At 50.8% G+C, this 20,483-nt stretch overlaps 8 protein-coding genes across 8 annotated transcripts; 4 read left to right on the top strand and 4 right to left on the bottom strand.

The window, feature by feature from the left end:
• Positions 1-1,126: 1,126 nt before the first annotated feature.
• On the top strand, positions 1,127-2,509 carry ColSpa_09930 (loline biosynthesis cluster 1 transcription factor lolU1; the record flags this gene model as incomplete). Its single annotated transcript, XM_049276142.1, has 1 exon — positions 1,127-2,509. The coding sequence occupies one exon, from the start codon at positions 1,127-1,129 to the stop codon at positions 2,507-2,509; it is 1,383 nt and encodes a 460-aa protein (XP_049132099.1).
• A 777-nt stretch (positions 2,510-3,286) lies between these two features.
• ColSpa_09929 (anthrone oxygenase CPUR_05435) lies at positions 3,287-3,886 on the bottom strand (the record flags this gene model as incomplete). Its single annotated transcript, XM_049276141.1, has 2 exons — positions 3,287-3,735; positions 3,829-3,886. 2 exons carry the CDS (start codon positions 3,884-3,886, stop codon positions 3,287-3,289), a joined length of 507 nt encoding a protein of 168 aa, XP_049132098.1.
• Positions 3,887-4,693: 807 nt separating this feature from the next.
• Positions 4,694-5,427, top strand: ColSpa_09928 (glutathione S-transferase PM239X14; the record flags this gene model as incomplete). The annotated part of the gene is made up of 2 exons (XM_049276140.1): positions 4,694-4,825; positions 4,888-5,427. The coding sequence occupies 2 exons, from the start codon at positions 4,694-4,696 to the stop codon at positions 5,425-5,427; spliced, it is 672 nt and encodes a 223-aa protein (XP_049132097.1).
• A 562-nt stretch (positions 5,428-5,989) lies between these two features.
• ColSpa_09927 (MFS transporter asaE) lies at positions 5,990-7,572 on the bottom strand (the record flags this gene model as incomplete). The annotated part of the gene is made up of 5 exons (XM_049276139.1): positions 5,990-6,416; positions 6,474-6,576; positions 6,633-6,927; positions 6,994-7,199; positions 7,257-7,572. 5 exons carry the CDS (start codon positions 7,570-7,572, stop codon positions 5,990-5,992), a joined length of 1,347 nt encoding a protein of 448 aa, XP_049132096.1.
• Positions 7,573-12,425: 4,853 nt separating this feature from the next.
• On the top strand, positions 12,426-12,617 carry ColSpa_09926 (uncharacterized protein; the record flags this gene model as incomplete). The annotated part of the gene is made up of 1 exon (XM_049276138.1): positions 12,426-12,617. One exon carries the CDS (start codon positions 12,426-12,428, stop codon positions 12,615-12,617), a length of 192 nt encoding a protein of 63 aa, XP_049132095.1.
• Positions 12,618-13,081: 464 nt separating this feature from the next.
• Positions 13,082-14,805, bottom strand: ColSpa_09925 (FAD-dependent monooxygenase DEP4; the record flags this gene model as incomplete). Its single annotated transcript, XM_049276137.1, has 3 exons — positions 13,082-14,277; positions 14,314-14,718; positions 14,778-14,805. The coding sequence occupies 3 exons, from the start codon at positions 14,803-14,805 to the stop codon at positions 13,082-13,084; spliced, it is 1,629 nt and encodes a 542-aa protein (XP_049132094.1).
• Positions 14,806-15,543: 738 nt separating this feature from the next.
• On the bottom strand, positions 15,544-17,155 carry ColSpa_09924 (ferulic acid decarboxylase 1; the record flags this gene model as incomplete). Its single annotated transcript, XM_049276136.1, has 3 exons — positions 15,544-16,077; positions 16,124-16,771; positions 16,814-17,155. The coding sequence occupies 3 exons, from the start codon at positions 17,153-17,155 to the stop codon at positions 15,544-15,546; spliced, it is 1,524 nt and encodes a 507-aa protein (XP_049132093.1).
• A 2,491-nt stretch (positions 17,156-19,646) lies between these two features.
• ColSpa_09923 (uncharacterized protein) lies at positions 19,647-19,826 on the top strand (the record flags this gene model as incomplete). Its single annotated transcript, XM_049276135.1, has 1 exon — positions 19,647-19,826. One exon carries the CDS (start codon positions 19,647-19,649, stop codon positions 19,824-19,826), a length of 180 nt encoding a protein of 59 aa, XP_049132092.1.
• Positions 19,827-20,483: the final 657 nt, after the last annotated feature.

Below are 20,483 nucleotides of genomic sequence, written 5' to 3'. Positions count from 1 at the left end.
TTTAGGCCGATAGTTGACGGGTTGGCACTAATGTACCACTGTAGCAAAGCTGCTTATTTTGCAGATGCTGGGTTATTGCAGTTGGTGAAGCGAGAACCTTAGCATTGGTAAGGGTATCTGTTTGTCGTGCACGACCATCACCTCGGGTTATTACTGGCTGCGTTAGGTTTTGTAGCTTTTGGAATGGTTGACATGGTACAACATATAGGGCTGGGGAGGGGGCTGGTTGTCTCACCTCACCCCCGCCGGGGAAACCCGGATTGATGCTCTAGGGAGCACTAGCCCGCACGTACACGCAGGTGGCGAATAGATAGGCACATATTGAAGCAGAGGGGAAAAAGTCACTGTTATTAAGAAGCGATGATGGTCTGCGGGGCAAAACCGTGAAATAGGCACTTGAATGTACTTGGAGTAAACCCCCGTTTTTGCAAGGGCGGCTACCAGAGCGTCCACGTTGTTTTTGCCACCCCCTTAACTAATCATGCGAGTCTTTTTTTCAGCCTACAACCGAACACATAACATACACTCAGGACTACCAAGAGATACCAAAAAAACAGCTCTTATCACTCATATAAGAAAGCCACAATGCCAGCTTGCATTTGCACTGCCAATTCAAAATCACCAGCTGAGGCCCTTGAAGTAGAGTCATGGGATGGCATTCTCGAGCGCCCCAAACTGAGAGAGGTATGCAGTACGAGGGGCGACGTGAGGGAGGGGCGCCTTCTGCACCGCAAGCCACTGCTCGAGAAACATTTGATCCATCTATGTAGGTATTCAGCTGGCCAATACTGCATTCCTCTTCAACGGCCAGATTCTCAGCCCTGTGCAACGTTTAATCCTTCCCAGAGAAAGGTGTGCCTAGCGCCCAGTCTTAGCAGTGGATCCGGTGGCTGTCGGTTTGCGACATAATGACCCGCTCGGACTCCGGGGTTGAGCCTAGCATACAGAATAGGCTCTTCGACCATACCAAACAACCGATCGCAATAAACAACTCGGAGCATTTAAGCAGTTGACCAGGCTCTATCATGATGCTGCCCCTGTTGTTGAAACATGCTTGTCTCACTGTTCGATATTCAAAGACACACAAACCGAAACTCGCCGACAACAACGAAACTACTGCAACATCATGGCCGTAGCAGCCGAGCATAGTGAGCTGCAGTGGGCGAAGGCATCGTCAAGAACCTATGAGCGGTCGCTAGACGACATGGAAAGGTTCTTCGGCCTCGCCGGGGAGGGAGGAGTGGGTGCAACTGATGGCCAACACTGGCATATCTCGGTCATGGCCAAGATCAAGACGACTGGACTCGACCTGAGGAAAGTCATTCCGACCGCGTGGAAAAACTTGCGCGGCATTAATCCTTGCTTGTCGGCTGTCGTTCGAGACAATCGCTGGATTTACACCGTTGCTGACGAGCAGGAGCTCGAGTCCTGGCTTGAAGAAACTCTGCACTTCCACGACACTCCCAGCACGTCCCGCGACATGTTCCCCATCAGAAACTTCACCGGACGTGCTGTCCTCCACGTCCTGCTGCAGACACAAGAGCTCTACCTTTTGGCCCCTCACACTCATCTCGACGGAATCGGTGCCTATACTGCCATGAGCAACCTCATCCAAGCCTTGGCCGACGCCGCTTCCACCCGTGAGGGCCCTACATTCGGCGGTAATGAGGCCCAGCACTTGGTTCCTCCGCTCAATTTCCTTGCCGACATTTCTGCCGTGACGGACGCAAACAAAAGCACCTTCAAGTCCATGTTGGGAAGCTGGATGGCCGGCTTCGCGGGTGTGAAGCTTCAACACAACCGCGACACAAAACAGCCATGTGGAGACCCAAAAATCCTCTACGCTCCATTCAGTGTCGAGGAAAGCAAACGCATCGTAGCAAGATGCAAAGAGCTAGGCTTGACCGTCACCGCGGCAGTGCAAGCGGCCGTCTCCACCGCTCTGCGCAAACAAGTCAATTCAACTGCGACGATCCAAAGCGCCGTCACCATCCATGACGTTCGCAAATGGGTCGACAAGTCCAAATATCCTGCAACCGCCCTCGTCGGTGCGCTGGCCGTCCCCGTCCCCGCCGTCTTCACCCTGACCGACGATTTCGTGGAGACGGCCCAGCTTGCCAAGCAGAAGTATCGCGACCCGGACCAGACCGGTCTGCTGCGCACCCTGCCAAGCTTCTGGGGTAACGAAATGGTGGCGATCATGACTTCGCCGCCGCCAGGCGCGGAGGCGCCTAGCTCGCTAGGGCTGTCCAGCTTTGGTATCATGGACTCATACATCAAACCGTCGTACCAAGGCGCTACGGGAAGTAAGACAGAGGTAAAGGTGGAGGATGCCTGGGTGGGCATTACATTGTACTCACCGGACATCTTGTTGCATCTGTGGACGTTGCAGGGCGCCATGAGACTGCAGTGTGTGTACAACGAGGCGTATTTCGATAAGGAGTCGGTGGCGGCGCTGCTCAAGGCGACTGAGAACGAGCTACTGCTAGGTTTAGGTTTGGTGAACTAATGGAGAGGGATGGGAGGAAGTGGGTAAAGCAAATGGAAGTGGCTGACCGTAGCGAAACTTTACTTCAGCGTGGTTCATTCGCTCTATTCTGCCTAAGCCACTGCAATCACAGTACATCGACTTTAGTAACGACATATATATACTCCAATGCAAATGAAAGTAAAGATACAAAGCACATCGAGTGTCAATGAATCTTATTTTTGACAAGGCCCAAGGGCAGGGTAGGTTGATTGAATCTACTGCCAAGAACCTTTGACATAGCCAATTACTCGGGAAATTATCTTTTCAGAGTAAGCAGGATTTCGAGTCCTGAGCCATGCCGGAATTGGGGTCCATCAACCCTTGACGTGCACACGAGATAGACTATACTTTATTTCAATTTTTTAGACCGATATGCACCACAATTCAGCCCTGGTCTACACTAGATAAAGCTTAGCCTTATGAGTGCCGATATTACTGTGCAAACGCCAATGCAAGGCAGAGCCGATAAGCTACAGTCTCCCTACAGGATCCAACAATTTTAGATGTACCTCGATTGTCTACAGAGTTTGACTGTAATAAAAATAACTACATTCCTACCCATACAGTGCTAGTAGCGATACCTAGTGAGAGGTAAATATGCAAATGATGTTTCGTTATGAACTGATTGCAACAAGAGTGGAAATGGGCGGAAATGCTTTGAGTCTTTTCGGGACTCATTGACACTCGAAGTGATACGGGTTCCTCCAGAGACTTGACCGAGGGTGTTGTCGATGACAAACCCTCTTTTGTTGCACCCTACCGAGCACTGTAAGAGACGAGTGCCCCAATCAGCGGGAAGAAGGTTCTCATGTAATTGAGCCGAGCCCACTCTCTGATCAAATCTCTCGTCCGCGCAGCAGACGATGGCGTTTTCGCCTTCTCCTCTCCTGGTCTCTCGGCCGCCTTCTCCAACAGGAGACCTTCACTGCGAACTACGAACAGTAGTGTGAAAGGGACGAGACTTGCCGTACACAGCCCAGCCAGCAAGAAGCGAAGCGCCATGCCGGTACCGCCATTATCATTAGACTGCCAGCTGATGAAGGCATTGACAAGGTTGGCCAGGGTGGCGACGGCGGCGAACGGGGGACATAAAACGAAGCCCCGACGGAAAGTGACCCTGAACTGCGTGAGAAGGGTTGCCTCGTCGGCATTCGGAGAAGCCAGGAGGGCCGCCCCAGAGACGAATGAGAGACTGAGTTGGCTGCCTAAGTGGGAGACAAGCATAAGTTAGCCTGTTGTCCTGAACAAATTCAACAAGCAAACGGACGAGAATGAGGGGAAGACAGGGGCTTGATTACCTGTGTGGATGGCGGATGTGAGAACGCTGATGAACCGCAATATATCGGAGGTGGCCATTGTCATGGTTAGAGGCAGGGTCAAGGTTAAATCAAGGCGTGGTTGGAATCGAGATGAGAAAGGGAGCAGTGTAGATGTCGGTCGTGCTGATTTTGTTTGTCCCGTCAAATTGAAGCGCAGCACGTTGCTAAAGCCATTCATCCGCTGTGCGGGCCTTTGACCTCGACAGTACGGCCATTACTCTATATTTCGCGGCGGCATTCATTGTTGCCCTTCGAAGTCGATTGTGAACTGAATCGATTGCCAGTTCGGTTACCGGCGAGTTGTATGCCGAGCCCGATACCACGCACCGCAAAGACATCTAGCCGGGATGAGGGGCCGGAAGCCGACCAACGGGATGGTGGTGGTGCGAGTGTGGTAAGGCTATGTACATCTCTTGGATACCCAGGTATGGATCTGAGTGTGGTGGCTGTGTAAGGACGTACTCTTACCGACCCCTTACATAGTACGCTAGTCAGCGTTCGATTTGACGGCTAGCGCGGGGGGCTCTGCAGGACTAGCGCGCGGCACGGCTCTTACGCGGAATCCACCGGCCGACGGCGGGGCACCCATCAGCGCTAGCTTGTTTAGGCAGCGGGAGCGAACCAGCCAACCATACGTGCTGTCGAGAGCGCCGGGGCTCATCGGTATGCTTGTGCCTGTCACCCCTCCGTTCCGAGGCCTGGCTCGCGGCGCAGTCATCCTTTAAAATGCCGACTGGGTGTTCTCAACCCCTCTAAAGTAAAAAACTCCAAAGCTCCAAAGCTCATGTCGAAGCTCATCACCAACAGCCCGAGACTCGTGTCCAATCTACTGCACCGTTCCAAAATGTCGCCAGCGTTCACTCTCTATGGCGCTCGCGGTTCGACCAACACGGACCGTGTCCGCCTGACTCTCGCCGAAGGTGGCTTCACGGATTATGAGCTCGTGCTCCTCAATCTGCAAAAAGGCGAACAAAAGGTGGGTGACAATTTTCCTGCGGCATAATGAACTATCACTGACGCCGCTGCGCCCCCCCCCAGTCCGAAGAAAACATGAAGCGTCACCCGTGGGGAAAGGTCCCCGCCGTCACTTTCCCCGATGGCTTCACTCTTTACGAGAGTCGTGCAATCTGCAAATATCTCGCCAAGAAGTACTCGTTCCCCCTTCTGCCCTCGGACTCCGACGCCGATGCTTCGGCGCTGTTTGACCAGGCCCAGTCGGAGGAAATGCTCTACTTTGCCGACCCTGCTGGTAAAATCGCCTTCGAGAAGTTCGTCAAGAAGTTCATGGGGCTTCCTGCCGATGAGGCCGTCGTCTCGGGTGCCTTGAAGTCGGTCGAGGCGTTTTTCGACGTGGCAGAGCGTGTCTTGCAACACAGAGAATACATGGCTGGAAAGGACTTCACTCTTGTGGACATCTACTATATTCCTATGATCCAAAGGCTTCTGGCGTGCGGATATGCAGACGTCATCCAGAGTCGGAAATCCGTGGCAGCTTGGTGGGATCGCGTTGTCAATAGGCCCGCCATCCAAAAGCTGTTGGCCGCCGACCAGCAGGCTGCAGCCGCCGCTCGTAGATAGTGTAATACAAAGACAAGAATGAACCTGATGACAAACTATTATACCACCGTGCGTTTTGAACAGACAAGAGTTCAAGGGTACGCAACTGGCGAGCACTACAGAAAAATTCCAGCTCCAACGTATCTTACCGCAAATCATCTGGGAAACCCACAGCCTACAGATTCCTATAATATTGTCAACAAGAGAAGGAAAAAGATAGAAGAGTAGAGAAACAAAGTTTCACTGTTACGGATGCTGCCGTGGTCATCGAAGGCTTGTTGGTATTAGCCAAGAAAAGGATTAGAGGACAACGATGGACAGGAGTCGACGAGGGGACGAAAACGCCACTTTATAGTCGAGCTATCACAAGCGGGCCAAAAGCAGAAAGCAAGCCTTGATTCATGATGGGTGCTTTGCTCATAGAGAAAGCTACATTAGAGACTTCGAATTCACAGCAATACACCATCTCGTGTGCCGATAGAATTGTCTTGAACAGAACCACAAGATAAGTGAGACAGTGAATCCACAGATAGATATTATATTATACCTGAGTACGAAACCGCTATTTCTCTTGCTAGTAATATCAGATTTTAGCCGGCTTCCAGCCAGCAAAGGCAACTCTGGTAGCTACAAAAAACATCGTCCCGATTGCACAAGATGTGCCACCAAAGGCGATGGCATTGGTGAAGGACCCGCCGCTCCTTGAAATGATGGCACCGCTAATGGGAGATCCGGTCAGCCCGGCAAACGCCGAAATTGTAAAGACTGTACCGGTGCGGACACCGATGTCTCGGATGGGCGAGAGCCTGGCACAAAGAGCAGGCGTGAGACTGATGCCAGCGCCTGATGATATGCCAAATAGCACTGCGAACAGGATGATGGGTGCTTCGCCGGTCGAGGGGAGCCATAGGCCGAGGATCAGGATCGACGTCAACGCCCCCATGACGATCATTACGTTGAAGGGTCCGACTTTGTCGGCCATGGCATTAGGCACGGTGCGCCCGAAAAGGCTGGAAGCGTAGATGTCAGGTGATTGCTGTCACAAGGGGGGAGTCTGGCATTCTTACCTCGTAGCGTTCAGGATCATAACGAGGTATTGCGCGAGATGAGGCGACATGCCGTGGGCCGTTGCGTGGGCGACAATAAACGTGAAAGGAACGAACATTCCCCCTGGAAGAAATATCAGCATCGTGTACGATGTGGAGGGTCGTTTTACCTGAGCGTACAGTAGAAGAAGAAGACTGCAATAGTCCACAAGGCAAAGGCCGGCTCTCGTAGTGGCCGAACAAATGCCATAAACTCCAATGGACGTTTCTGAGGCCTGATGCGGCTTGTGAGAGCAAAGTTTGCAAACAGCAAGAGCGCTAGGATCATGAATGCGCAGCAGCGAAGGGTCCAGCCAAAGCCGACTCGAGGGAGCAGGTTGATGATGAGGGCTGGGAAGACGAGCCCGCCGATGGATGAGCCGGCAGCAACGATGCCAAGTGCAGCGCCGCGCTTCTTGAGGAACCAAGTCGAGACCTAAGAGAAAAACAGAGGATCTCAGCAGACTGAAGTTTGCAAGCGTTGGGACAAGCTGGGGCATACACTTGAAAACGCAGGACTGAAGACGAGCGAGGCGCCGATGGCAGAGCAGACTGCTTGGCTCAACAAGATCTGATAATACGTCTTGGAGATGCTGGTCATCATCAAGCCCAAGACATGCAAGAATGTGCCGGCGACGAGCAAGTAGCGTGGTCCAAAGTCGTCGAAGACCTTGCCGGCAAAGATGCCACCAGCGAACATGAAGAAAACTGCTCAATGTCAGAGGCTGCAAGACCAGTGAGGGACCTGCCATGGGAGCGACATACTCTGAAGGGAAGGGATCCAGGCGATTTCCGACGGCGTGTAATCACGCAGCTGGTTGGACTGGTAATATTCCTGGAAAACGCCAATGACGTTGACCCATCCGAACGATACGAACAAGCAAGCAGTTGCGCCAGCGACGGCGAGCCAGGCAGTTGGTCCGCCGTCAGGATACTCATTCAACTGCTGCGCCCTTTCCTCCGCCTGTATGGTTTTGACAGAGTCGTCCTGAGGCGACGGCGACACGATACTGCCCTTCTCCATTTTGCTAGTACTGTGGTCTGTCGAGGTGCAGGTTTCGGTGCCAGATATTTCGGACATGGTGACGAAGGTTGGTTTCAATGCTGTATGCTTGGTTTGCAAAGTGTGAGTTTCGACTAAAAGAAAAACAAATGTCATAGATGTGTTGGGGAAAATGCCGAATCGATCTGCAGCTGTGTCGCTTTATGGGGCCGGGATCCAACGGACACCGACCAAAAAAGACCGACCTGAACCAGCACTGCCATGTATCCACCCCGTCGACTGCTGCACGTCAGCTTTCGTACGACACAAACCCGGTAGTGTTGAATATGGCGTCTCTCGGGCACCGTTGTTAGCGGGATATGGTCGGTGATTTTAGATAGATTGCACGCTTTTCAAAACCTTTATATGAGGTTGACTGGTTCTCGATGCTACGATTCGGCTAATCAGTCCAAGTGCCCCGTCTCTTCCAAGTCATCATTTTCTCTTCCGCACACATTGAACACTCATAGAAAATAGAGCACAATGTCGATTCCAGAGTATACCAAAGTCCTCGTCATCGGCGGTGGTCCAGCCGGCTCGTACGCAGCCTCGGCGTTGGCCCGCGAGGGAATCGACGCTGTCGTCCTCGAAGGCGACAAGTTCCCGAGGTGAGTGCGACCAGACAAATGCCACATCAGTTGGCAAGGGGTTCACCAAGTTCTGAATCATCCGTAGATACCACATTGGAGAGAGCATGCTGCCATCCTTGCGCCACTTCTTCCGATTTATCGACCTCGACGACACTTTCGCTGCGCATGGTTTTTACAAGAAGGTACTTCACAAATGTGCTGGGATGGACCTCGCTAGGTAAAAGACTGACGGTTTTATTTGTACAGATTGGTGCAGCCTTCGTATTAAACAACAAAGATCCAGCCTGTAAGTCGATAAGCCATCCTCGAACGAACTGTCATGTAAAGCTATGCTAATGCCAGACAGATACCGACTTCATCGGCGCCGGTGGCCCCAACGCCTATTCTTGGAACGTTATCCGCTCCGAATCCGACGACCTCATCTTCAGACATGCGGGCAAGAACGGCGCTCGAATCTTTGATGGCGTCAAGGTCACGGCCATTGAGTTTGCGCCCCACGACGGCCCAAGCACCGCTGACGACAAGACTCTGGACCCCGGCCGTCCCGTATCAGCCACCTGGACACGCAAAGAGGACGGCACGTCGGGCGTCATCAAGTTCGACTACATTATTGACGCCAGCGGTCGGATCGGCATCATGAGCACCAAGTACCTCAAGAACCGCCATTTCAACCAGGGTCTCAAGAATGTAGCCAGCTGGGGCTACTGGCAAGGAGCTGGACGTTACGGTGTCGGGACGCCTCAGGAGGGTGTTCCTTACTTTGAGGCTCTCTCAGGTTCGCATTGACTCCGTATCTCCTTCGGTAACCTGTTGCTGATATTTCCTAACTCTAGATGGCAGCGGCTGGGCCTGGTTCATTCCACTTCACAATGACACCGTGTCGGTCGGTGTGGTCATCAACCAGGAGGTCGCTACCCGCAAGAAGAAGGAGATGGGTTCCCCAGGCGGCAAGGCATTCTACTTGGAAATGCTCAAGGCTGTGCCCAGAATCCTTGGGCCCATGCTCAAGGATGCCAAGCTCGTTACTGATGAGATCAAGTCCGCCTCCGACTGGTCGTACAGCGCCTCATCCTACGCGAGCTACAATGCCCGCATCGTCGGCGATGCCGGTTGCTTCATTGACCCATTCTTCTCATCAGGTGTCCACTTGGCCGTAGCCAGCGGGCTTTCAGCAGCCGCAACCATCTGTGCCTCTATTAAGGGCCAATGCAGCGAGCACGAAGCTCTCGAGTGGCACTCGAAGAAAGTTGCCGAGGGTTACACTCGCTTCCTGCTTATTGTCCTGAGCGCACTCAAACAAATCAGGGAGAATGACGAGCCCGTACTCAGCGACTGGGACGAGGAAGGCTTTGACCGCGCATTCGCCCACTTCCGACCTAGTAAGTGTCTCCTTCGAGCTGGACCAAACAGATCGAATCTTCAATCCCGCTTATTACTGACGAAATTGCAGTTATTCAAGGAACCGCCGACACCCACGGAAAACTCACCCAAGATGAAGTGAACAAGACAGTTGACTTTTGCTTGAAGGCTTTCGCGGCGCCCGTGGACGCTGCCAAGCGTGATGCTGTCCTGAAAAGGGTCGAAGAACTGGAGGCCTCCGGGCGTGCGAATAGTCACAAGGAGCTTGAGGCGTACCTCACTCCTGACGAGATGAACATTCTCAACACTGTGCGCGCTCGAGAGATGGTGCGTTCAGAGGACACGGTCAACATCGACACATTCACCTCCGATATCATCGACGGCCGTGCCCTCAACATGGTTCACGGCTCTCTTGGTCTTATTTCAGCGCAGGAAGCCGCCAAAAAAGCGGTCAAGAAGTCCGGCGACTTGCTCGGTCAGATGTTGGGCGAGGACAAGAAGTTGCCTCAAAGCGGCCAGCAAGCCGCGGCTCCCATCGTTAGCAACTGAGGGGTAGTAGGAAGGGTGCAAATGTAGATGTTTCGTCGATTTCAACAGGCCTATATACTAGTTTCTGCAGAAGACAATACGCCAATGATTCCGTTAAGTGAATTGCGAGTGTTTTCGGTTGTGCAAATGACAAGACTTAAGCACGTTGCTTGCAAGGATTGTGCTAAATCGCCATAAATATGTCATCTTACTTTAGATGGCTCCCCTAGACCACTTAAGTCCCACCGCACATTCTATAAGCCTTGACTCCTTCCTCTATATTGCCAGCTATGTAATGCAACTGGCCAATCTCGGCCCGTAGCTCGGCATCATGATCTGGTGAAGAATAAAGTGCTCCCTGGAGAATGATTCTCAGCATCTGATGAAAGAAGCGCAAAAAAGATACTGAAAGAGGCTCAGCTTGAAGATGCCCAATGTCCACAAGTATGAGTTCCAGATCGATGATCCACAGTTCTAACGAGTCCAGCAGAGATGTTTTCTCGGATAGGAGTTGAAGGGCGTTTCCCGCCGATTCGACGTGCGACACTTTGTCGAGAAATTTAAGCGTCATTAGAGCGATACTAGTGAGCCCTTTCTGTATGTTGGGTACAATCGTGCGAAGATTACATGATTCAGCAAGCTGTCGATCCGGCGATGTCGGACATGCTGCTACCGCCGTTCCGCTTACATCGGTGGTTCCTGGAGGATCCGCAAACTTGCATGGTGCAGCGAACAGCTTGATGATGAAAACATCGAGCAGGGGTATTTGGTCATGGTGTGCTGGTACCAATCTATTTGCAGCCACAAAGCTTGGCCTTGCCCGATACTCGTGCATGATGCTGAGTCCTCGAACCATGTGCTGGGCCATGGCACCAAAGTTCCCCCGCACTTGCTCAATACTGATGAAGATCTGACAGCAAAGTAACGCTGACTTCAGTCCGCTAGGGCTCGGAGAAGACAGTTTGGACGCGAGACCCCCTAAAGCCATACAGTACTGCTGGAGGCCATAGCCATAGCCGTAGCCCGGGGTCTGCTGGGCTACAGATGCTGCAACGTCTCCGGTCGTCTCGAGATGTTCCCGAAGAGCTCTGAGAGATGAGACCGCATGTCGGATTGTCGGATCAGTCAAGCTGGCTTGAAGGATTTGTCTCGCCTCTTCATTGCAGCCCAAGTTCACGTCAAACATAGTCTTGGTTGAGAAATAACGCCCGAGGACGTCGATGTCCTTAGGGGAGATCTTAATACCAGTTAAGGTGGGCCGAACAAGTTGCCAACCAGCAGCACATGACTTGATGCCGTCAGTACGAGAGGTGTTGATGGGTTCCTTGTTGAGAACGAGTCGAAAGGGAGACTCGTAGCCGTCGCAAGTACGACCAGTGCCGACACATTTTTGGCAAAAGGGCTTGTTCTCGTCGCACTTGACCTTTCTTATTCTATTGCCAAGTTAGCATGATCGCTACCAAGCTGAAATCCCATCTACAGCCTCAATTTTGGTGCGTAGACCGTTAATGAGATTTGCGACTGACCTGCAGGTTGTACAACCAGTCTTCACTTTGGTTCTACATTGAGTGCTCCGTTTGCGGACGACAAGGGTTCCGGCCATGGTTTGGCTGGGGGTCGGGGATTGCTTGTCGCGCAACACCCTGCAGAGGAGACATAGACTAGGCAGTATGAAGCAAGAAAAGCGAGCAGACGAATCAAAGAATGCACATTGATTTATCACTGGGAGACAGGCAAGCGAGTCCCATTGGCTTCAGGTCAGGTGTGTTGGTGAGCTGTCGGCATAGTGGGGGAATGTATCTATTTAAGCCACAGGGTGGTCTGTTGTTTTGTTAGCCGAACTGTCTCAGCGCCAATCAATCGGATTGATGCCTGGTGAGAGTGGGGTATTCCAAAATAGTAAGCACTAATTCTCAGCTATCCGTCTTGCATCTTGTCAGCTCGAAGCGCGAGGTGTCAATAAGCAAACAACGCAATGTTTCAAGTCGCTTTAATCCTCAAGGTCGGCGCTGGGGTGAATGCTCCCAAGCTCATGTTATCTGCGTTTCCCAGGAAAGGTCTGTGGGCGGGCCCCGTGTCGATAGTCGACCCGACTGCACGTCCGCTCCGGAGCTCCATCTTGAAGTAGGTAGGGAAGCCGGAATGGCCGCACTCAGGGTCTTGCGCTGTGGCTGGGCGAGTATGGGGGTGGCTGTGAAGGCCCTAACACCATCCAGCGATTTGATTGGATCACTCAACTCGGAGCTGCATTCCGTTGTGGCTGAAGCACGGAAGCCGGGGAGTCGCCAGCCGAAACCAGCAACATCATAGCACCTCAGCTGCCTAGCCTAAATACCACCACTAACGGAGTGTCTGTCAATACCACACACACAACGAGCACGAATACAAACCAACCCACCACACAAATCAACAAACATGTCCCGCGCCGATAATGATCTCAAAGTGGCGAAGCAGGCTCGCGCTGCCCACGCACGTACCGGCTTAGCTGCGGCCAAAGCGAAACGCGACAAGCTCAAGGCCGCCAAGCAGGCGCGTGCCGCACACGCCCGCAGCGCCAAAAAGACCAGTCAGTATCATCGGTTTGATACCGTAACGCGGCTGATCTAGGATTCAGGTGCGGAGGCTTGATTCTCAAGGGACATGCTGCAACAGACGTGATGATGAGGAAGGGACAATCAGAGTGTGCGTAGTGCGAATGGCAAAGACTCCACATACCAGAGTCTCATACAACACAAGCCTGTGTAGTTATGCATTGGAAACCCAGTTTCATGGCCCAACGGATTGCTCTTCTAGCTTCAGTCATGTCAATATCATCATGTTATATATCATTTGCTCGGACTCTCTTGGTCATTGATGTCAAACCAACTCACTTTAACACATCCTACAGAACTATACCTTGGGTTACTGATGCAGTAATGATATCAGCACAAGTCCCGTAGTGCATTGTCATATATCTTATTCCCAAACACAGTATGGCAGATGTATGTGTCCTTGGTTTGCGATTGTGAATATCTCAAAAATGTTTTCAAGATGCGCGACACGAGTAGAAAGACTCGACTGAGTATATCCAATCACTGCTTATTTTCCCACTCCTGCGCAACTCCCGCGTAGTCGGCCGGCTTGTATGCCTCAACTAGGTCAACAATAGTGGATGTCTTTCTGTGAGCCTTGAGGCCAAGGTCGTTGAGGAGCAAGTCGACATACGGCACCGAATCGAAGGCAAAGTCAGGCAGACTCGCACCATAGCCACAAGGGTATCGCCATCTCCCAAACTGCGTATGCAACATGACCTCCTTCGTTACATCTACCTCCGATTTTAGTGCTCGCTGCAGCTTTCCATCAAAGTACGCCGAGATCCAGAGGCCTTGAACACTGGCAAATACAGAAGTAAAAACGGTGCTGACCATGCCAGCATAAGCAATGTTCTTCTTGAATACCGACTGGCTCGGAACGATAAACCGATAGTTGTGGAGCGGCTCGCCCTTTGGCTGCTCTCGCCGCAGCACAGGTTGGTCATTCAGCATTGGGAACATAGAGCGTATCTCCACGTTCGCATCGTTGATCAGTCTCTCCCTCTCTAGATTCTGCTGCTTCAAACCTCTGTCGAATTTGATGAATTCGAGGGAGGGCTCTTTCCTCCAGCCCATTGCACACAGGACAATGTCTGTTTCGATGACTTCGCCGTTGGTAAGATTTACTGTCGCGCCATCAGGACGTAAAATATCGGCCAAATGAACGCGGATCTTTCCTTGCCTTACAAGGTCGTAGAAGTTGGTTTCGTAATTGTGTATTCCAACACCACTGCCTGTCCACATGGGGCTCTGCCAGGGCTTAAGCTTGAAGACTTCGGGATGGTCGTTGTAGCCATGAGCATTTACAACGTCCATGCTGAGTACGTTCCAAAAGTCGTTGACAATGAAGTTGCCGATGCCGGTGTTGTGCAGGAAACGGCGAACTATCCCGTAGCCTTCCTCGGCGCCCCAAGGGCAGGGATTGAACCACGTCAACGCACGTGTGCAAAGAAGACCTTCCATCTTCTGGAGAAACGGCGTAATATAAGGCGGGCACAGCCAGACGGGCACGTCACCAGTCGCCCGAATGATCAGATCCACCTGTACGCTTCCCTCAGATGGGGCGTAAGCGTAGGCGCAGTCAAAAGCAGACTTGACGGCGCCAACTACAACCGCCTTCTTGCAGGTGTTGACAGTATCTGCATTCACGCAAAACTCCTTCGCGTGGAGAAGTCTGGGGGTAAAAGTCTCTTGTCCTGTCTAGGTGGGCAGATTGGGCTCTGATGTCAGACCGGTGGTCAAGATGAGCTTTTCTGTCTCCAACACCTCATCTCCACCGTTGAATTCACTTGAAGTTACACTGATCTTCCACGTTTCAGTCGACGTGGACTCTACTGATGTAACTTTAGTATCGAAGCGAGTCTTTTCGAAGACTCCAAACTTCTTTGCAAAGTCTGTCAAGCACCGATGGAGGACAGCAGCAGGAATATGTTGGCCCTCTGTAACGCCATAAACTTCCTCCAGCATGGGAAACTCAGGGTATTCATAGGATCCCCATAGGTTATTGGACTTCAAACCAGGATACAGCCTGTTATTTGACCAGGTGCTACCACAAGTGCTCTCGGCCTCAATAACAAGGACGTTATCGTTGGGGTGGTCCTGAATGTACGCTCTAGCGGCAGCTAGGCCATACCAGCCTACAGTACGTGTTAGCTGGCGCTCCTTCTTGCTTTATGTGTACAACTTGATGACGCACCTGCCCCGACAACTATGACATTGTACATTGTGAAATTTGGGTTACAAATGTTGCTTAGAGGTAGATGATATCTTTGGTGGTCTCTGGAAATTAGACCTTTGAGTACAGCTGTATGCTTTGGGGACAAGCTGTGTCAAATGTATCTTCTCACTTGTCTGTTTTGTTTTGGTTGTTAAATCACGCCAAACAATATTGTATGAGAAAAGGTCATATGGACCAGGCATCGAGGTTCCCCCTCAAGTAAAGCTCCATTCCGGGCCTTTGGAAAATACCTTCAACCCTATCATCGGGTGTTCCTTGAGCCAGATCGGAAGGTGAGTCCACCCGGAAGGGCATCACTATCGGAACATTCCGGTATCATAGCTTGATGCACGATCGCGTCTAGAACCACAGGTACCATGTGACGGAAAACTATGTAACGGAGAGGACCGTTTACGGATCAAGGGTTATTGGAAACGTGTTTCCTATGGCAAACGGACAAGCCAACATGGCGGCGTACTTGTGTCCTGAATACAGGTCAAAATCGCGGCAAAGATGATTTGCTATGAGAGAAGAATTATGCCTGTATATACCTAAATTGATGTTTGATCAATTGAGAATAATTAGTTTCTATGCTGGTTACATGCCATATGTTGCAACTCTTCTGGGGCTGCCAGAAGCCTTGCAACATTCGAATCAGCCGCTCTAGATTTACAAGTTGGCTGACTTCGTACACACGCAATATCCAACACCTGACTTTTGTGATATTCATCAAGCAGTGGACATCTCATCTTTCTGAAAACCCCATCATCGACCAGTTGCCCAGAACCTTGCGCTTGACATCATCAGGATACGAATGGTCAAAATCAACGTGATTGAAGTCTCTTGGTCTTTCATACTCAGACGCGAGTATACAGTCAGACACTACTTTACCGCCACGTCTAGGTATGTTTGGAAATTGGGACATGTAAGGCGTCAAAGGATGTGATCGGACATCTTCAAAGTGATGGTCATCGTGGCCGGGCCGACAGCGTGTGGCGAATGCCCGCATAACCTTGTTCCAGTTGTAGACATCGATGTCATCTCCCACAAGAAGTTTGTGGTTGATGAGCATGCAACTCTTGTTGCTAAACGCAATCTCGCCGAGTTTCCTGCAAAAAGTGGCAGAGTTGGTGTGCATCTCTCGCAGCCCGTCGGTATCTACCTGTAGCGCACACCATGTGGCCAATGTTTCGACTGGTGCAAAAGCCTCTTTGATGGGAAGTCCGTGCTCCTGACAGAGGAGTAATAGTTCAGGAGCCGCTAGTTGTGCCGTAGTGTGCTTCCATGAGTTAGTGGTAGTTCAAGAAACTGCGAGGGTATCTTACAGATTCATCAACAATGTTTCCTGGGCAAGAAATGGGCAGGATTGGATCGTTTCTGTAGGTTATGGCTTCAACTTTGAAGAGTGGCCCAGGTCGTGCCTCTTTATCAAAGACAATAGCCAGATAGTCGCCGAACGGACCTTCAGGGGCTGTTTTTGTAAAAGACATCGTGCCCTCTAGAACGATCTCACTATTTGCTGGCACCATGAGATCATTGAGTCCACACTTGACAAGTTTCAACGACCTGCCCGTGATGGCACCGACGTACTGGCTCTCGGATACACCCTCTGGAACGGGCATTGAAGCCACGATGGACGCGATCGGTGGTACGCCAAGAGCCAAAGCCCAAGGCATCTCAGTTTTCCCCTCTTTCAACCACAAGTCTCGAATGATCGAGTTGTGTTTCCCTGAGACGACAAGACAGACCAAGTGATTCTTGTCGTGAACCATACCTCTGAAGATGGACCAGTTTGTCCAAGACTTGCCTGGTGTCTGGAGAACATGTATTCCGTAAGTGGCCAGATACTTGCCACCATCATTTTTGTGTAGAAATGGAACTGGTAATGCCTCAAGGTCGATGTCATCGCCGAAAACTTTATTCTCTTTACATGGGCCGGTCGGCAATGCGATGGTAGGTAGTGGTTTCGCTTTCTTTCAAGAGATGAATCGGTCTGAAATGTTTTTCCAAGTCACATCTGGCGGCAAGCCTAGGTTTCTGGTAATCCTCCCAAACTTTTTAATCTCTCCTTGTCGCAAACCGGCTGCATTGCCGAATATGCGCCACATACCGTTGCAAGCGCCCTTGACATTATTGAAAAGTGGTGCTTTGTCATTGAGCTCACTTACCCGTCGAACAATTGCGCCAACTTCGAGATGAGGATCAACTTCCTGACTGATATCTACCAGGTCATTGTCCTGTCGAAGGATGTCGATAAACTTCCTGAAATCAAGCTGCGCTTCCACGGGATCTACCTGGTTGATACGGGCTTGACTAGTGGTGCCTTGCTTCGTGGATAGGCCTAGACGGTAATACATTGCAAAAAAGGAGCGGTTTTATCCAGTATGAAAGTAGTAAAAAAGTGTAACTGCTTGTCGATGGGCTGACATAACTGCAAGTGTTTTGGGAGAGGCAATAGTAGATGTAGTTTCCTTTTCAGTAGAGCGAAATGGACACACATTGCAGTAATTTGCGTTTCTTGTACCATTGTTTTAGGTATCTAGAGCGGTAGCATACGAAGTAATTGTGGAATCTGGTGCGTGGACAGGCGCGGAAAGGGTCAGCTAGGGCGTTCCGGACTGCGTTCCGCTGATTGGAGCTATCCGGACGAAGGGCTACCTGTCGTTGGGTGGCGTGTTACATTATTGTACATGCAGGTCTTAGAACCATCGACAGTGACTGGAGTCTATATCCCTAGATATCTGCCGAAAGTCATGTTTTTTTGAAGAACATGCTCCAAAACACTCTACGGCCTCTGCTCTGCTTCACTCAATCATTATCGGCTACACTAATGCTACTTCAATTCATCCCTGCGTTGATATTGATGAGTCATCTTATTCTCAAAACAGCGGCGACATATTCTCTCTTGATCCAGGATGCTACGGTCGATTTCACGTTGCGAAAGGTTCGGGGCGCTCCGGAGCTGTTGCATCACGAATACGCACCTTCAATACAAGACAGGAATCCAATTGCGTGAACATCAGCCGTTCGCGGGCGAGATGTGGAAGAGATGAAGTACCCATCTCCTTGACTCCAACACATCTTGATGGCAGCAAGCTTCTCATATCTGCCGCCACCGAATTCGAAGGGTCTAAACCAAGGTCCGATATCTGCCGCCCCGGCGCAAGCGGATATTTGTCGGTATCACGGGTGCAACCGGGACGCCTTACGCAATTCGCCTTCTTGAAATCATGCGTGTGCTGGAGGTAGAAACACACCTTATCATGAGCAAGTGGGCTCTTGCTACACTCAAGTACGAGACATCCCTCAACGAGGCGCAGATCCACGAACTCGCACATGACAACTACACGGCAAGGGACATGTCAGCGCCAATAGCATCGGGGTCCTTCCAGCATGATGGCATGATTATTGTGCCCTGTAGCATGAAAACTCTGGCCTCCATCCGCGCAGGCTTTGGCGGGGACCTTATCACGCAGGCTGCCGACGTGACACTGAAAGAGGGCCGCCGGTTAGCGCTTGCCGTAAGAGATACACCGCTGAATGATATACATCTTGACAACATGCTATTTCTGCGGCGCGCGGGCGCTGTTATCTTTCCACTAGTGCCTGCGTTCTATGCGCAACCGAAGAGCTTGGAGGATGTCATTGATCAGGATGTCGATCGTATGCTAGATACACTGGGCTTTTACATTGATGGTTTGAGAGATTGGATGGGTTTCAAAGGAAATGAAATCAGTATTTGTGTATCGTCTCATCGCCAGAGAACAGAGAACAGAAACTATCGCGTTTTTAAATGTGATCTTCAAATAACAAACAAAAAGGCTCGTCGTAAGCGAGCCGTTATATAGATGACCAATTAGCCACTGCTCTAAGACTGATCCGATATCCTTGTGATATTGCATTTATGCAAGTGAAATGAAATGTCACTGTCATTCTTCGTACAATAACTCGCCTTCTGAGAAAAAAGTACTTCCGTCAATGAACGGCCAATCCTGGAACGTGGGCGTAATGCCGCCGATGCCAGAAAGGTTACCCACCTCTTCAGTGCCATCCAACGCTGACGTTGTTAGATCTATGTTGTCGGATAGCATTGTAAAATCTAGAATGATCTGAATGCTGGAGGTATGACGGAAAGGTTTGTTATTTCCATTTAGTTCATCAACCATTCTCACTGGTAGTTTCGAGTCATCTTCTGGGGCTGTCGATGCCACCTTCGTCCCAATTGGCTCCAAACCAGATACCAGGCCTCTCGAAACTCTGTTTGTCCTTGAGTCTATTTGCTGCCGTGTGCCTGGGTCGGTCGAGGCGCTACGTAATCGTTGCACCTCTGTGGGCAGAATCTTAAGCTGCAACAGCAACCTCTTCCAGAGCTTCCGCGAAGCGCGCGATGTAGTATTGTATGTCTTGGCCAGATTGAAAGCTTCCCGAAAACTTCTGCCGATTATCTGGCCGAATTCCTTTGGCAAGTCCGCCACAAGGGCATCTTGGTTCTGGGAGACATTTGCAATGACCAGCGACATGAGAGCACAGGCGCTTACGAGTAGATGGACGTAGAAGGGCTGTTGCTTTCGATAAACCTCTGTGGATTTGTCTAGCTTAGAGAGAATATTTGTAGTGTCAGATATGAGTTGTATTGCCGGCCTAATGCTTTTCTTGCTGGCAGTCGTTGATTTATTGCTGAAGAAAAACGGTCGGAGAAGCATGTTATGGGCCGCGTTGGCCCGTAGATTGAGGAGGGTGGCCCAGGATGGAATACGGCTGATAGGCGTCGTGCGCCAGATATCTTGCTGTGTGAAGTTGTATTTACCCACCGCGGTCTTCCGCCATTGGTCAATCTGAAAGTTCAATATGTCGAAAGTGTCATCTTCTTCGTATGCTTGCCCTGTGTTGGCGACACAAGAGATCGGCGAAGTGAACTTGTCGCTGACTGTCATGAACGAGACCATGGCTTTGAGATACGGAGACTGGACCTACAAGCCGTTAGTTATCTACTCATACTGCCTCGAGAGTGCCAAAAGAGCCGTATAGTTTACTCACAGAGGACTTCATAGCCTGATGAAAATGCGACTCTTGAAAATGCGTCGGAAGTCCCGTCGCAGCGCTCCATTGCCAGTCCAGGACGATAGTAGTGCAAATAATGTCAACAATTTGGGATCGTTCATTATCTGTACACAAAATGTGTTCGGGAACGTCACGACTGTGTAGTCCCAGCTCAAGTAGCATGTTTCCAGCCACACCGCACGTCCTCCATGCAAAGCGAGTGTCATCCTTGAAAAAGTGGTAGGTTCCCTGGTACATCAATCGTCAGCAATAAGACGGGATTCTCGGAGAGTCTTGGTGTTCATACCACAAGCAACAAGATAACTACATTCCTGATTTCTGGTGTAGGACACACAAGCTTCTTCCCTATGCCTTCTCAGCAGTATGAGTATATTGTTTGGGCAATGTCGGTTTCTGACGCTGGTTCGGTGCAGAGAGCAACAGCCAGAATCAAATTGATAATCAGGAGCGTAGACTCATCTGCTGCTGACCTTTTTGGCTGGTACTAGGCCTCAACTTGTCTGACTAAAGTCTGCAAGTCCACGATTGGATGGAAATCGATAAACTTGCCTGATAGGTGTACATGAGCCGCACTGTATCTTGTTTTGTTAGAAGTCTCCTGAAAACAGTGAGCTTTTCTAAAGC

This window comes from Colletotrichum spaethianum (assembly GCF_022836535.1).
Source record: "Colletotrichum spaethianum MAFF 239500 DNA, contig31, whole genome shotgun sequence".
NCBI classification, from domain to species: domain Eukaryota; kingdom Fungi; phylum Ascomycota; class Sordariomycetes; order Glomerellales; family Glomerellaceae; genus Colletotrichum; species Colletotrichum spaethianum.
Note: the sequence above shows the minus strand (reverse complement) of the source record. Positions and strands in the feature narration are given on the sequence as shown.